Genomic DNA, 14,296 nt, shown 5'->3' with positions numbered 1-14,296 from the left:
TTGAGTTATTGGAACAGTATTTAAGTCTTTACAGAAAATGCATGAGTAAATTCTGTGCCACACTGTGTTTCATATGACAAAAGTTTTCTGTTCAGACAAGTTTAGTCCAGATTTACACAGATCAGTCAATTTATATCACTGGTTACTGAACTTAGCAGGAGTGTTAAAGTTGTCCTTCATCCAGAATTTTTCCCTATTAGTGCCTCCACATGTTTAGCTGCTTTCTTGAACAGTTCATTATAAAGTTAACAACCATATGACCCCGAACCTTTTCCTGTAAACCCCTCTTTATTCTCTCAGGTACCCAGAAAGTAGCCAGGGCTGAATTCACAAAGGCACAAAGGATCCTGTTTCCAAAGCTAAGTGTTTTGGAAACTGCTGTATGCTTTACATCCCTTCAGGTGAACTTGGCTCTGAATGGTACATTTTGGTTAAATTAATTATTCTGGCATTCATTTGGCATTATTCCAAGTTTTTTTGACAGTGCAAAGCTGCATTTTTAAAACTGCCAAATAATGAACTGACCTCCAGTGTTGCTGGCTTGTTTAAATATTTGTTGAAGTAATCTCTTTTCAGCTCCTTCACATTACAATACAGTTGCTATTACTGTACTTCTCCAGCAGCTCCAGCTTTGATCGTTATGTGGGTGTAGGCCAGAAAGTCAATTAAGGGTGTTGTAAATGTCTGAACTTCTCAAACAGAGGCATGACAACACGATACAGCTTCATTTTAGTGTAAACATTCTCTATTTGATAGAAGGTGTACCTTACAGGTGTTATGTTGAGAATGTGTTTCAGAGTTTCAACATCTTGTCAATATTTCTTAAAAAGACTGAAGGTTTTAAATCCAAGATGGGTATATTTTTTTAAGATCTGACTGTTGTCTTTTTGTCAGGCCTGCAACTGTGGGCTCCAGATAGTGCTCTCCCCTCCTCCCACCCTTTCTGTTTCTCCCAGGTGTGCTTTAGAGGCTGCAGCGGCAGGTGACAGTCATCTGCAATCAGCATCAGCAGAAGCACGAGCAGGTGGGACCAGGCCAACCAGACTCACCTCTGCTGCAATAAAGACAGTCTCCACTCACTACTTGTCCCTGGACTGTGAATGATCACCAGTCAGTTCTGTGCACTGTTCTGTCTAGTGCTCTGCTTCCTGAATCTCCTAGTAACTTGTGTTTGCTTTTTCCTAGTCTGGATTGCCCACCTGTGCTCCATCTCTTTTCTTGCGCTTGAGCCTCAAGGAAACTATAACACTTATCTAAGATTACAGAGTTGGTGCAAGTACAGTAATGATGATATTCAAAATGTCACTATTTCTACAGTCCAGTTCACACATTCTGTTACTTGTATAGCATAGATCTTTATTGTCATTGCTAAATCACAACAAAAGGCACTTGAACATTAACTTCACTTAATATTCTGTCACGTTGTGAATTGAACTGAACTGAAATATATACTGTAAGTAATCGTGAACATGGTTGTTCTCATTTGACTGCTTTTAACTAAACAATGGACAGGTGATGAAGCTGTGCCATATGTCATGCTTAAATGATGTTAGATTAAAAGGACAGCTCCAAAGCAAGGAAGTCTAGTTTTGTTAAATGTTCGCTGCCTAGACTCCTTCTCAATTCTGCTCCACAACTCTCCAGCTTACATCCCCCTGGAAGGACCAATGAGACGGGAGGTGTGGCTCGAAAGAGCTTGTTGAACGTCATCCAAAAATATGTTGCACAGACCTTCATACTCCGTTTATAGAAATCAGCCCACATGCTGAATCGCTTAGTTTAGCAACTGCTGCTGTTAATTTGCCAGAAGCTGAAGCTTTGTTCTCCTGAACACATTGTCAAACGTGGCCAGTTACATATAACCATGGCTACAGCTGTAGGGGTTAACTATGCACTTGGATTGCATGTAATATCAAGTGTTAAAATGGCACTTATCCTTTAAGGAGCTTTTCACAATCATTCAAATAAAGCTTGCATTAAAAGCACCAAGAACTGATCTCAAAAAAAAGAACTTTTATCTGCCTCTCTTTAATTTTTTTGTTTCTTTCTTTTTGTTTTTTTGTTTTTTTTACAGTCATCAATTTCCAGTGTCCAACCATAATCATAAATCCTCAAAGTCTCAGCCCATCTGGATGTTTGTGTAACTCCTTATACAACAGCAGTATTTAAACATCCAATCCAGATCCAGTTCTCATTCTGCAGTCCAGCAGCTCTTATCCTCCTCAACTCCTCTCTCATTCTTTGAGTCCTATCATTGCTGCAGATATGGCTACAGCTGGTAAGGTAGGTACAGAAATCTATAGGAGGGTACTCATAGTAGCTGTGATGTTTGAGTGTTTTAAAAAGTGGAATACTTCAAACTTGAGCAAAGTAGGTAATAAAACAAATCTATGCAAAACAGAATTTATCTGGATTCAAGACATTCAAGTGATCATTAATGTTTCAGTAAATTTTTTTCTGTTTGTGAGGTTAATTTAGTGGTTAAAGTGTAGCTGGGTGCCTCTGATAAATGCAGTAATACATATAAATGCAATCAACAGTGTTTCAGTGCTCTCATACGCTGTTATTAATGTATATGTAGTTCCATATGCATGTTTATTCCACCCAGGTGGCACAGTGAAACAGTGGTCACAACTAGAAGATTCTGCATTTGAATTTCAGCCTGAGGTCTTTCTGTATGGAGTTTGCATGTTCTCCCTGTGCCTACGTGGTTTCATGTCCTGATTCAACCCGACACACAATTTGAAAATATCCAAGCAACTTTGTGCAATTGTTGATACTGGCAAAGACTGAGTGGTAGGAGGCCAGTAAAGATAAAAGTGGAAGCCAAAGAACTCACTGTTGGGACTCCACGATAACAACTGATTAACTCAATGGTTTACTCAGTAATAGTAAATGTGCCAAGCCTACACTAAATTATATTGTTCTATCAAATGAAGGATTTGCCAGATAACACATTTGGATGTTAAACTGTTGCATTTTATATGATGTTTGGTTTTTCAAGGACCAACTATATGTAAGACGGTGTACTCCTGCGCCACTCAACCCGTGGCCCGCGGGCCGCATGCGGCCCGCACGCTGTAATGGTGCGGCCCACGGCTTACTGTAAGCAGTAAACATATTTTTTTCTACTTTTAATGAGGACAAAAAGTTTCTGATATGCTGACACCAGAGGGCAATATGTTTGACCTACTGACAACAGGCAGGTAAGTGTTGCAATTGTGGGACTGTACCAGTTGGTGGCGGTAATGCACCAATAAGTTGTTTGCTAACCGCCAAAAAAAAAGACTCAAAAGAAGACTAATGGAAGTGGCGTTCATGGCTGCCGCCGGTAAAGTTAAACGCGTTATGTGATGAACACAGGACATTTCAACAGTCATGGGAGGAAGAATTTGCTTCTGTAAGTCATTTTGATGCCTTTAAATGAGTGTTTGCTTTGACATTAAAGCATCCGGAGAGTCATATTTTTACCCACAGCACAGCCAAGCATTAATACAAAGAAATAATGATGTGGATTTTAATGCATTTCAAATAAACATGTATTAGTGGGTGACTAGAATGTTTCGTGGCATCTTCTCAGAGTGCCATCCTGGTTTAGGTAAGCTCCTGCAGCACCCAGAAATGTAAAATTTCATGCCAACATCACTGCTCCTGTAGGTGATCAAGTGCAAGGCAGCAGTGGCCTGGGAGCCCAACAAGCCTCTGGTGATTGAGGAGATTGAAGTGGCTCCACCTCAGGCCAACGAGGTCCGCATCAAGGTGAGAGTTGTCCACAACAAGGCCCATACATATACATACGCACATGTGTTATTGATCTTCTAAGTAAGAATTAGTGAATGAGTGGCATTTGCATTAGTGAGACATTAGAAGTCAAAAAAAGTGTAGTGGATGTAGTTAGGTTCACCACAAGTTTGACAGAATAATCAGCAGATTTTTTAAAAAAATTAACAGTCACAGAGAGAATAATTAGTAAAGACACTAACAGAAAAACATTGTGCTATTTGCACTATTTTACTTTGATAACACCTTGTTATAGATTTTTTTTTAAATGATTCTTTATTTTACCAGGTAAGATCAGTTGAGAACAATTTCTCATTTACAGTGATGACCAGATTAATGGAAGCACATACTAGCTGACGCAACAGCCAAGTTTACCATAGAATTTTAAAAACTGGTAACCCCAAAAAAATTGTCCAAATTTAAGTAACCATCTGGTTTTATGCTGATATCCATAGGTTGTAGTAATAGTTTCCAGTAAAATTGGATGTAATATTTAACGGCCGTTACCTCAAAAGGAGTTTTTCTTCATACTCTGAGCCAAAAATCTCCACTAGCACTTTCACATACCAAACTTTCCAGTTTTATTCCTCTGTTATGTTCTTTTACAGACAGGACAGCTCATATTTCAGTCATATCCTGATTTGTAAAACATTTTATTCCTATAAACATGCCAGAAATTGATTTTTTTTTTTTTTCCTGGCTATTGACAGTATTTTCCACTTTCTGGAAGGATATTTAAAAAAGGAAGAGATATTCAAAATCCCCTCAATAAAACCTCTTGACTGTAATAATTCAAGAAAATGAACAGTCTCTTTAAAGCTGGCTTTACCCAGTGTTCAGATTTCAGTCCTACAAAAGACATGCTCAGACCCAGGGAAGAAAAGAGACATGGCCTTCCTCCTGACATACTGTCACTAGGATGAGGTAGAGAATACCATGGAAATTAGGCTACCAAGCTGGAAGGATGTACAAGCTGTAGTAAGGCATGCAAGGGCTTCTTCAACCCTGGGGTCGAATGGAATCCCCTACTGGGTTAATAAAAGCACGTCCAATGTTCTTAGGTTCAGGTTAGGGTATCTTGATTCCCAAGAGGAAAGAATCTTCAGGTTAATGACAGTTTAGCACTATATCCCTCCCAAATGTAGAAGGTAAGATTTTTTTTTAGTTCAGTGGCACAGCAGCGAGCAAAAGAAAATGTCAGACGAAGCAGTTAAGACAAGACAGTGGATCTGGATGAGAAGAAATAATGCCAACTGAGGGCCTAAACAGGTAGGTGGTGTCAGTGTTGCCACTACCTGGAGCTCCCATGTACAGAGCCTGCATCTACTGAACATCACAATACTGTATGGATTGTGCAGCTACGTTGGAGTGTTCTGCTCGTGGAGATGGTGGATGGTGGGAGCGGGCTTTTGGGGGATTGGCTCTGAGACACCACAGCCAACTGTTCAGCCTCTCTGAGGTGTCCTGGGCCTACTTAACAAAACATCAGTGAAGGGAGGGGCCCATTTGAGAACTTTGGTGATATGCTGGCTCATGCTGTCCATCTGATTATCTATCACGGGCTGTGGGGAACACAAGGAGCAGGCTAGGTATTTAGCTGAACATACTAGCAATGGCATCTTACATTTGAACAACTAAAATCAGAGTTCAATCCATTCCTTACCCTTCAGCTCTTTAGTTTTTGTAATCCCTACACCTCCCTCTTAACTCTTGCTGTTCACAGAAAGGGTTTAGCAAATGATATAATATAGCCAGGAAGAAAACATATCTGTGTGTTCAAAAGAATCTTCTGTAATTTCATTGTATGTTTGTTGTCTATTGCACAGATTGTGGCAACTGGGGTGTGCCACACAGACCTGTACCACCTGTTTGAGAGTATGAATAAAGATGGGTTCCCAGCAGTCCTCGGCCATGAGGGAGCTGGCATCATAGAAAGCGTTGGTCCAGGCGTCACTGAATTTCAGCCAGGTCGTCTAAAGTTTACAACATCTCCTGTTTAATTTGAGTAATGGCTCTTATTTCTTTCTCCACTCTGTCCAGTTCAAGAAAAACTTGTCTCCAATTTGTTCTCTTGTAAGTTAGCCTGAAGTTCATTTAACGTTTAACATGTCAAATTGTTTTCATCTTTCAGGAGACAGAGTCATCCCTCTGTTCATCTCTCAGTGTGGAGAATGTCGTTTCTGTAAGAGTCCAAAGAGCAACCAGTGTGAAAAAGGATGGTGAGCTCTCTTTTTTCCTTATTAATGTAGCAAAAATAGTAGAAATTAGCCTCATGTGCCTGCACCAAACAGTGTAGATAAAAGTGTGGGCTGCAACACACCTAATGGTAGAAACTACACTTTATGAGTAAATTTGCACTCGTTCATTTAGGGGCACCATTCTCAGCTTGTTTGAGAAAATTACCAGTTCAGACTAAGTCTCAAAGAGACTTTGATGAAAAAGAAATTGATCAGTCTCATTATGAAAGATGTAAATTCTGATTTCATTGACCTCCAGTTCCCAAAACAGAGAAATACAACAACAAGAACCAATGATAATTATACACAAACATTTATTAACTAATATTACGAACAAACAATGAACAACAACAGACAGTGGATAAATGAATGAATAAATGCAGATAAATAAACTAATGAACTGTGATTGTCACTGGAAGCAGTTGGTAGAAATGTGATGAATTTAGAATGACTTCGAAAATTGGGAAACCAATTGTAATTTGTAATTCACCCATTTAGCAGAAGGAAAGTGATCCTTGCGTAGCCTTTGTAGTAGTGAGAGGGAGGCTGCTGCAGGATGTGGAGCTGTGATGATCTGCTGGATGAGTTGGATCAGGAACTCAGAGACAAGGAGGAACTTAGGCAGGTTTGCAGTGCAAAAGTGTGCTGAAGTAAAAACACTAAGAGTCAAAGCTCATAGTTATCAAGAAAATATTCACGCTGTTGTAGTTCTTAAGTAATTCTTCAGCCCAGTTGCATTCTTATAACAGCCCATTTTTCTTCAAGCCCCCATTCTTCTAAAAGCCCTGTTGCATTCCAGATACTTTCCTCTAGATAGAAAGTTTTGGAGCCAAATGCAAATCAGCATGTAACCAATCATGGATGTGTTCCTCCCAGTGGGTGGTGTTAAGCTTCACTGTCCAGGAGAGGTTAGAGGCCAAATACCTTTAAAACTTACTCTTAGTTCATTTCTTAAATGTACAAATCCAACTGTTCAACATTTATGATGATCACAGATCTGAAATAACACCAAATTAATGATTAAAATTACACCAAACACGTTTTTATCATATGGTTCCTGAGATAATAATTAAAAGTGTAAACATAAGAATAAACTTAGAAATTGCAGACTTTAGGCTACATGAAAGTAAATTTATAACATGGCTAAAACACAAAAGCATATACATTCAATATTACGAAAAATAAGACCTAGCGAGTATATATGTTTAGAGTAAAAAGTCTCTCTGTGTCTTTATGGCTGTGGTCTGGGACAGAGAGAGGAGGGGGTATTAGTGTATCATGTGTGCATCTTCCACAAACACTTCAGATTCCATGTGTTCTTCTTCCATACTGGTCCTGATCAAACTGGTGACAGAGACTGAGTCCAGATCATCACTGTGATGATGCTGCATTTCCTTAATGTTCTGATTTAAACTGTTCAATTCATTCCTGAGTAGAAATTGTGTGTTAGGTAATGAGAGATCAGAAGGTCAGAATGCCAGTCCTGCAGAGGTGTGGTTTTCCTCACAGTTGACACTTTATGACCCTTATCAGATTCTAGTGGAGGTAGGAGGCATCCTGTTGTCTCCAAAAGTGCAGTTAGTGGTCCTTTAGTAGTAAACATCAGATCAGCAGATGTTCCATTCAGAGGTGAATTTTGGGTTAGCTGTCTCCTGACATGGTGTCTTACCAAATTTATAGCTTTGGAAGAGAGTCTTTGGATCTTTGTGTGTTGCTCTGGAATGTTCTGCTCCTTAGTACGCTACATTAACTTCTCATAAAGTTATAGATTTGTTGGGTGGCATAGGACCAATTTAAGCACCATGTTTATACATGTGGATTAGTACTCAGTATATACGCAGAACAACTTTCTGAAATGGCACACACTGTACCTTTCATTTTACTCTAGTAACAAGTACCCAGGACAGAAAAACGCAATGCATACATTTCAAATCACTGTAATTCATTTTCTGTTCAGGGCTGCTGAGCGTTATGATGTGATGTCATTAGACGACACCAGGTTTACCTGTAAGGGCAAGAAGGTGCTGCAGTTTATGGGAACCAGCACCTTCTCAGAGTATACTGTGATGAACCAGATGGCTGTGGCCAAGATCGATCCTGCAGCTCCTCTGGACAAAGTCTGTCTCCTCGGCTGTGGGATCTGCACTGGATATGGAGCAGCAGTTAATACTGCTAAGGTGTGTGTGTTAGCTGGATGGTCCAGCATGTATTTACACTTAATTTGTGTTCATACCCACATCACGTACACTGCCATTCAAAAGGGTCACCCAGACAATTTCATGTTTTCCATGAAAACTCATACTTTTATTCATGTGCTAACATAACTGCACAAGGGTTTCCTAATCATCAATTCGGCTTTCAACACCATTAGCTAACACAATGTACCATTTGAACACAGAAGAGATGGTTGCTGGAAATGTTCCTCTGTACCCTTATGTAGATATGCTATTAAGAATCAGCCGTTTGCAGCTAGAATAGTCATTTACCACATCAACAATGTCCATACTGTATTCCTGATTAATTTAATGTTGTTTTCATTGAAAAAAAAAAATGTTGTTTTTTTTTCAAAAATAAGGACATTTCCAAGTGACTGCAAATTTTTTAACAGTAGTGTATTTGTTTGGTCAAATATCTGGCATGAAACATTGTCTGTGGCTCCACAGTAGTTGGTACATAGCAGTGAAAAGTCCAACTCCCAGTTGTCTTCCCTTCAGGTTGAACCAGGATCCACATGCGCTGTGTTCGGTCTGGGAGCTGTGGGTTTGGCTGCAGTCATGGGCTGTTATGTTGCTGGAGCAAAGAGGATTATAGCTGTTGACATCAATCTAGAGAAGTTTGAGAAGGCCAAGGTGTTTGGTGCTACTGACTTCATCAACCCCAAAGATCACGATAAAGTGCTGATTGAGATGACCAATGGAGGAGTGGACTTCTCCCTGGAATGCTGTGGTAATGTGGGAGTCATGGTGAGGCAGACATGTTTATATATATTTTAGAATTGAACCCCTATGGTTACAAGTCCACTGACTTTGTGCTGTTTCTCCATGTAGCGCAGTGCTTTGGAGTCTTGTGTCAAAGGTTGGGGTGTTTCCGTGATTGTTGGCTGGACAGATATGCATGACTTCGCTGCTCGTCCCATTCAGCTCATTGCTGGACGTACATGGAAGGGATCCCTGTTTGGAGGTGAGACAAACTGTTACGGCCTGTCTAGTGAACCCACAAGGAGACATCAATGAGGATGAGGAGGCCAGCCGATAAGAGAAGAAAGGGTTTTTTTTTTAACAGAGACTAAGAGCAGGGAGGCAAAGGGGCAAAGGGTGTAGGACAATACTAACTAGGAAAAGTAAGGGACTGGAAAAGATAAGTGTAAAGAGGAGATTAATGGGAATCAAGATACACCAAGGTACTACTGTGACCTCTGAAGTAGACCGGTGAAATAAATTAGTTAAGCTCATCCAGCCCTGCATTCTTCTCTTGTTTATTTCCATTTCTTCACTGTTGGCCAGCTTTATTTTCCAGTGCCCACATATTACTGATTTCTAAATACCCATATTACAGGATACAGGAACAACATCTGGGCAGCACCCTCACATACTGAAAATTTTAAACTTCACCAAAGATTTTGAGCGTGCAATTTTTTCTATTGTTTTGGTGAATTACTTAATAATTGTAGTGCTCACCTCCCTGTGACCAAAAGTTCCACCAACACATTTCCCCAACCACGATTTTGAGTAGATACTGTTGGTGCATCCTGTTCTTAGTCCCAACCAAGACAACTGTGATGGGTTTGAAGAAATACAACCATGCCACGGCATTTTATCCTTGTATAGCAGATTGATAATGAGGTGCAACCAGACCATTCTACACAGGTTAGCGTTAGGGTTCGGGTAGGGTTAGGGACCATTAGAGGATGGTCTGGCTACGCGAGTTTAACCAAAGGCCTTTCAACCTATATTTATCTGGCAGATACTGCTTGTGTTGTGACAGTAATCATACAGCTTGATGCTCCATCTTTGCCATCAATCCACCAATTAGTAACATCAAACTATTTGTTCTAATTTCATTATGTTTGGGGTTTTTTGTGGCTCAGGATTTAAGAGTAAGGACGGCGTGCCCGAGATGGTCAAAGCCTACCTGAACAAGAAGATAAAGCTGGATGAGTTCATCACTCACAACATGACTTTGGCCCAGGTCAACGACGCCATTGAACTGATGAAGCAAGGCAAATGGTATACACCTATACTCCCATCACCATTCATCTTTTAATGTCGAGCTGCATGAATCAAAAATTACTGTTTTGAAATTTGGCTTTTGTTTTGTTCCACAGCATCCGGACAGTTCTGAGTGTTTCTCCACAATAAGGTCATCGTGTTGCTTTCATTGATGGTTCAGCTCAGCTCCAAGATCATTGAAACTATGCCAAATCAGCCTTGCAGTGTCCCCTTCCTCGACAATAGTGACAGATGTTTCTCTGGTCCCCCTGTGCCTGACTCCACACAGACCTATCCGTTCTGTCCTTACCAGATTCTGGAGCTCGAAAGTCATAATCCCCCTGATGAGTTAACACATAATCATCTGCGAGGGCTGCCGCTTCTTCCGCTGTCTTCTCTCTGTGTTCACTAATATAGACAGAAATGTGTGGAGGAACTGAGTCCTTGAACTGCTCCAGAATAATTAACTCACACAGAGCGTCAAATGTGCGAACATTTAGTGAAGAACACCACCGATGGAAATGTGTACTTAACTCCCTTGCAAACTCCATGTGAGTCTGGTGACCAGACTTCTCCCATGACCTGAACCTCTGTAGGCCTCGGGCACTAATTCATATGCCTTGAGAACAGCGACTTTGACTGAAGTGTAAACCCTGCTGTCTGCAACACCGAGAGCACAGTACGCCTCCTGAGCCTTACCTGTAAGAACACACTGAAGGAGTAACGTCCTCTCAGTGTCAGACCAGCCTCTGGTCTCAGCCACTCTCTCAAACAGGGAAAAAAAACGTGTCAGGATCACGTTCACAAAACGGAGGGACCAAACGCAAATTCGTGGAAACATCAAATGAATGTGGAGGACCAGACGAACCTGCAAGAGTCTGACCCACTCAGACTCAGTCTGCGCTCCTCCAGCTCCAGTCTTTTCAGCTCGACTTGTAGCAACAGCAACCTCTCACGCTGCTCAAATGTAAAAGCCGAGCTGCTAAGAGAAGCTTCACCAGAAGCAGCAGACTCACCGGAGTCTAAACCAACCTCGACAGCTTGAACTTTAGGCTGGAGAACCCCTGCCTCGAGTTGGTTCATTTTAAGGATGTGTTTCATATTTTCTTTAGATCTTTTATCCCCCACATCCATTTTAAAGTGCTCCGCTATTTTCACAAGCTGCTCCCGTGAACAGCGGTCCAGCAACTCCTCTGACGGAGCTCTCAGAAAATCCTCCACTGAGGCCATTACTCTGCACCGACCGAAAAAACCACAGTGAAAATCAACCGGCTTAATCAGCTGCTCTGACACCAACCCCCTGCAGCTCAAACAGCTGAACCATCACTGTTGCTCCGTCCCTCTAACTGCCTCAACAGAATCTAACTACTCTCCCCCCTCGTCTTCAGGCGGTACTTGTGGCGGGTATTTATGCACCAGCTCCCATAGGCCCGGTGAATAGGGTTGCCACCTTTCAGAAATGAAAATAAAGGACGCCCACCACGGCTCCTTGGGGCCACAGTTCAGTGAAATCGGAAAGATATTCACAGATTCAGAATTCCACCATCAATAACTCATTATAAACGATGCCTCTTTTCCATTGTTGTAAGGTAGACAAAGTGCTACAAGCCTAGTTTTATCAACAGTAGCTGTCTTTCAAGCTGCAGAAATAACATTGGTGTCAACAGGAGCCAGTTGAAGGCTGCAGTGATTTTGGTGACACTACAGTGTATTGAATATTTGTGTCTCTCTTTGCTGTTGCAGCAGTTTTGCAGTTTGCAGACGGACCCTGTTCACTCCATAGACATCAATGGTATTCATGCAGCTTGAAAGACAGCTACTGTTGATAAAACTGGGCTTGTAGCACATTGTCTACCTTACAACGATGGGAAAGAGGCATCGTTTATGTTTTGACCAGTGTTGCCAACTCCTCGGTAAGGAAAGTAGCTATTGGCTGTCCTAAAAGTCACTAGAAGTCGCTAAATGACCTCAACGCCTAATTTGCATAATTTCCCGTTTGCATGTAATTGTAATCAACGTTGTAGGAGAGACAAAAAGTGAGTTTAAAACACCCAAAATATGTTTCTGAACTAGAGGCTAAATGCAGTGATTTATTTTAGTGTGACAGTGAAGAAACATTTTCATTTCCATCCCGCTCTGTAAGCAGGACGGGATCTGCAGAGACTTTGATTCATCTGCCGTCTGGACATGGAGTGATGTGGGTCTCCTCTAATCAGACAGTGGGATGCTGCAGGTCACTAGACTGACCTCCTGTGCTTTGGGAAGGGGAGGAGCTCACAGCGCCACCTGCTGCTTGTTGAGGACAGTAACTGCAGAACGATCCCAGCTTTCATGTCAGACAGGGGCTGATCCAGATTAATTTTAATGGCGGGGGGCACAGAGGGGTACAACAGATATTTTGGGGGGGTTGTATGAAAAAATGAAAGCTGCTACTGACCTCTCGCTTTTACAAAGTTTTTTTTCATGTTTTTTTTTTTTTTTTGGCTCTTTAACCCAATAGGAAAGCTGTATATGACCTTTTCATTTTGGGCTATTAACATTCAAATTATGATGGACTTGTTTCCTTGTTTATGTGAATTACTACATCATTAGCTGTAACATCTGCCTGTTCTGTAAAACTGGTAGCTCAACGACAGCATCCTGAGGGCAATTAAGTGACAAATTTTGTGCAAGAACAGCACGATTACAACCCTGACAATTTGCACTTCTTAAAATGTTTACTGCCAATTATCACACATAAAACAAGAAATAATATTCTGTACTAATACTTCTGTACCACCCAATACACAGTGAATAAATATTATCTGAAAGTCGGGTTATTGTTGTTTATCAGCACAATACAAAAAGATTCATGTCAGAAATATTCCAGTTAAGACTCTAGAATATCATGATTTATGTAAATTTACCTCAATAATATGAATGTTCAGGTTAAGATTGTACAGTGATATTTATTATGTAAGTTTAGCTGATTAAAGTTTATGACTGCACTACAATATTATTTATTATTTAAATTTACATCATTATTATAATATTTAGGGTCAGACTCTACAGTATTGAGATTAAGAAATCAAATATTCTATAAAATGTAAATACACTGAACTCATTTGGATATATTTAAGTGAGACTCTACAATATTGTTTGACAGAAATCTATCTAAATCAAAATTTTAATCATTTTTACTCCAAACATTTACTGGACTGATTTAAATATTAAAATCACTCCTTTCTAATCATCTGCTGTACGTTCAAACCTGAGGCCTTAAATAGAAACACACAAGTATCTGATTGAAGGAACTTCTGCAGAGTCCTGGTTCCAGAACATGATGATAGAATTATAGACAAACTTTAACAAAAGCTGCCTGAGAGTTTACAGGTTTTTATGTTGGATTTCTTCAGTAATTTAATGAGCGTTATCAGCAAAAATCAAGTGTTCATTTGATGAACTTCATTTCCTAAAACATCCAGAATTGGAGCTCATATCTTTGGCAGCTGTAAAGTTTCTGCTCCTTCAAAGTTCACAACACAATGAATGAATTCCTAAAACACTCTCAATGCTGGAGAGCGTTTGTGATGCTGAAGCAGTGACCAGTTTTTCTGTTTCTTCTCTGGAGATGCACAATGAGGGACGTCTGCAGAGACTGAGAAAGAGTCTCACCACATCCTGACATGAGGAAAAAGACTTTATTGAAGACTACAATGAGAAAAACTATCAGACAGCAGACGGCTGCATTCAAGGTGAGCTCTGAACATTTGATCTGGAACAGGAATTCAATAACGGCAGCATGAGCTTCATTTCAGTCTGTAGCTGCTGAATTCATGGATGAATCATCTGGCACTAGAGAAGAAGACCATCAAACATCCACGTCAGCTGATGGAGGTCCAAGAGTCTCACCAAACAACCTACAGAGTGAAGACTTCAAATCTGATTGGACGGCCTCCTATTCAGCCACATGTGTGAACAAATGCCTCTAAGCTGATTTGTTTTCTAAAATAAATCTAGTTTGAGTCCTAATCTATGCCTGTGTGTTTGCTTCTTTACACTGCTGTTAACAGTTTAGGCTGTTAGATTGTT

At 40.5% G+C, this 14,296-nt stretch overlaps 2 protein-coding genes across 3 annotated transcripts in view; both read left to right on the top strand.

Annotated features, from left to right (window-relative positions):
* Window positions 1-14,296, top strand: part of LOC111562593 (alcohol dehydrogenase 1-like) — a 59,944-nt gene that overhangs the window by 6,005 nt on the left and 39,643 nt on the right. The window contains exon 1 of one of the 2 annotated variants that reach the window (XM_055006104.1): window positions 2,251-2,283. The exons of the other annotated variant lie outside the window; for it this stretch is intronic. Within the exon in view, the coding sequence (XP_054862079.1) occupies window positions 2,266-2,283 (18 nt within the window). The 5' untranslated portion in view covers window positions 2,251-2,265. Of the gene's footprint in view, window positions 1-2,250; window positions 2,284-14,296 lie in introns of those variants that run through there. 2 annotated transcript variants of the gene reach the window in all.
* On the top strand, window positions 2,178-13,035 carry LOC111562591 (alcohol dehydrogenase 1-like). Its single transcript, XM_023261205.3, has 9 exons — window positions 2,178-2,283; window positions 3,658-3,759; window positions 5,607-5,748; window positions 5,912-5,999; window positions 7,975-8,194; window positions 8,732-8,980; window positions 9,065-9,197; window positions 10,105-10,243; window positions 10,342-13,035. Exons 1-9 carry the CDS (start codon window positions 2,266-2,268, stop codon window positions 10,373-10,375), a joined length of 1,125 nt encoding a protein of 374 aa, XP_023116973.2. The 5' UTR covers window positions 2,178-2,265; the 3' UTR covers window positions 10,376-13,035.

Source organism: Amphiprion ocellaris, chromosome 20, assembly GCF_022539595.1.
Source record: "Amphiprion ocellaris isolate individual 3 ecotype Okinawa chromosome 20, ASM2253959v1, whole genome shotgun sequence".
Lineage (NCBI taxonomy): Eukaryota > Metazoa > Chordata > Actinopteri > Pomacentridae > Amphiprion > Amphiprion ocellaris.
The sequence above is the reverse complement of the archived record's forward strand: the minus strand, read 5'-3'. Positions and strand labels throughout refer to the sequence as shown.

Coding starts and splice junctions, on each gene's coding strand:
- LOC111562591 (XM_023261205.3), top strand. Junction 3,760..5,606: donor CCAACGAGGTCCGCATCAAG/GTGAGAGTTGTC, acceptor TCTATTGCACAG/ATTGTGGCAACTGGGGTGTG. Junction 6,000..7,974: donor AACCAGTGTGAAAAAGGATG/GTGAGCTCTCTT, acceptor TTTTCTGTTCAG/GGCTGCTGAGCGTTATGATG.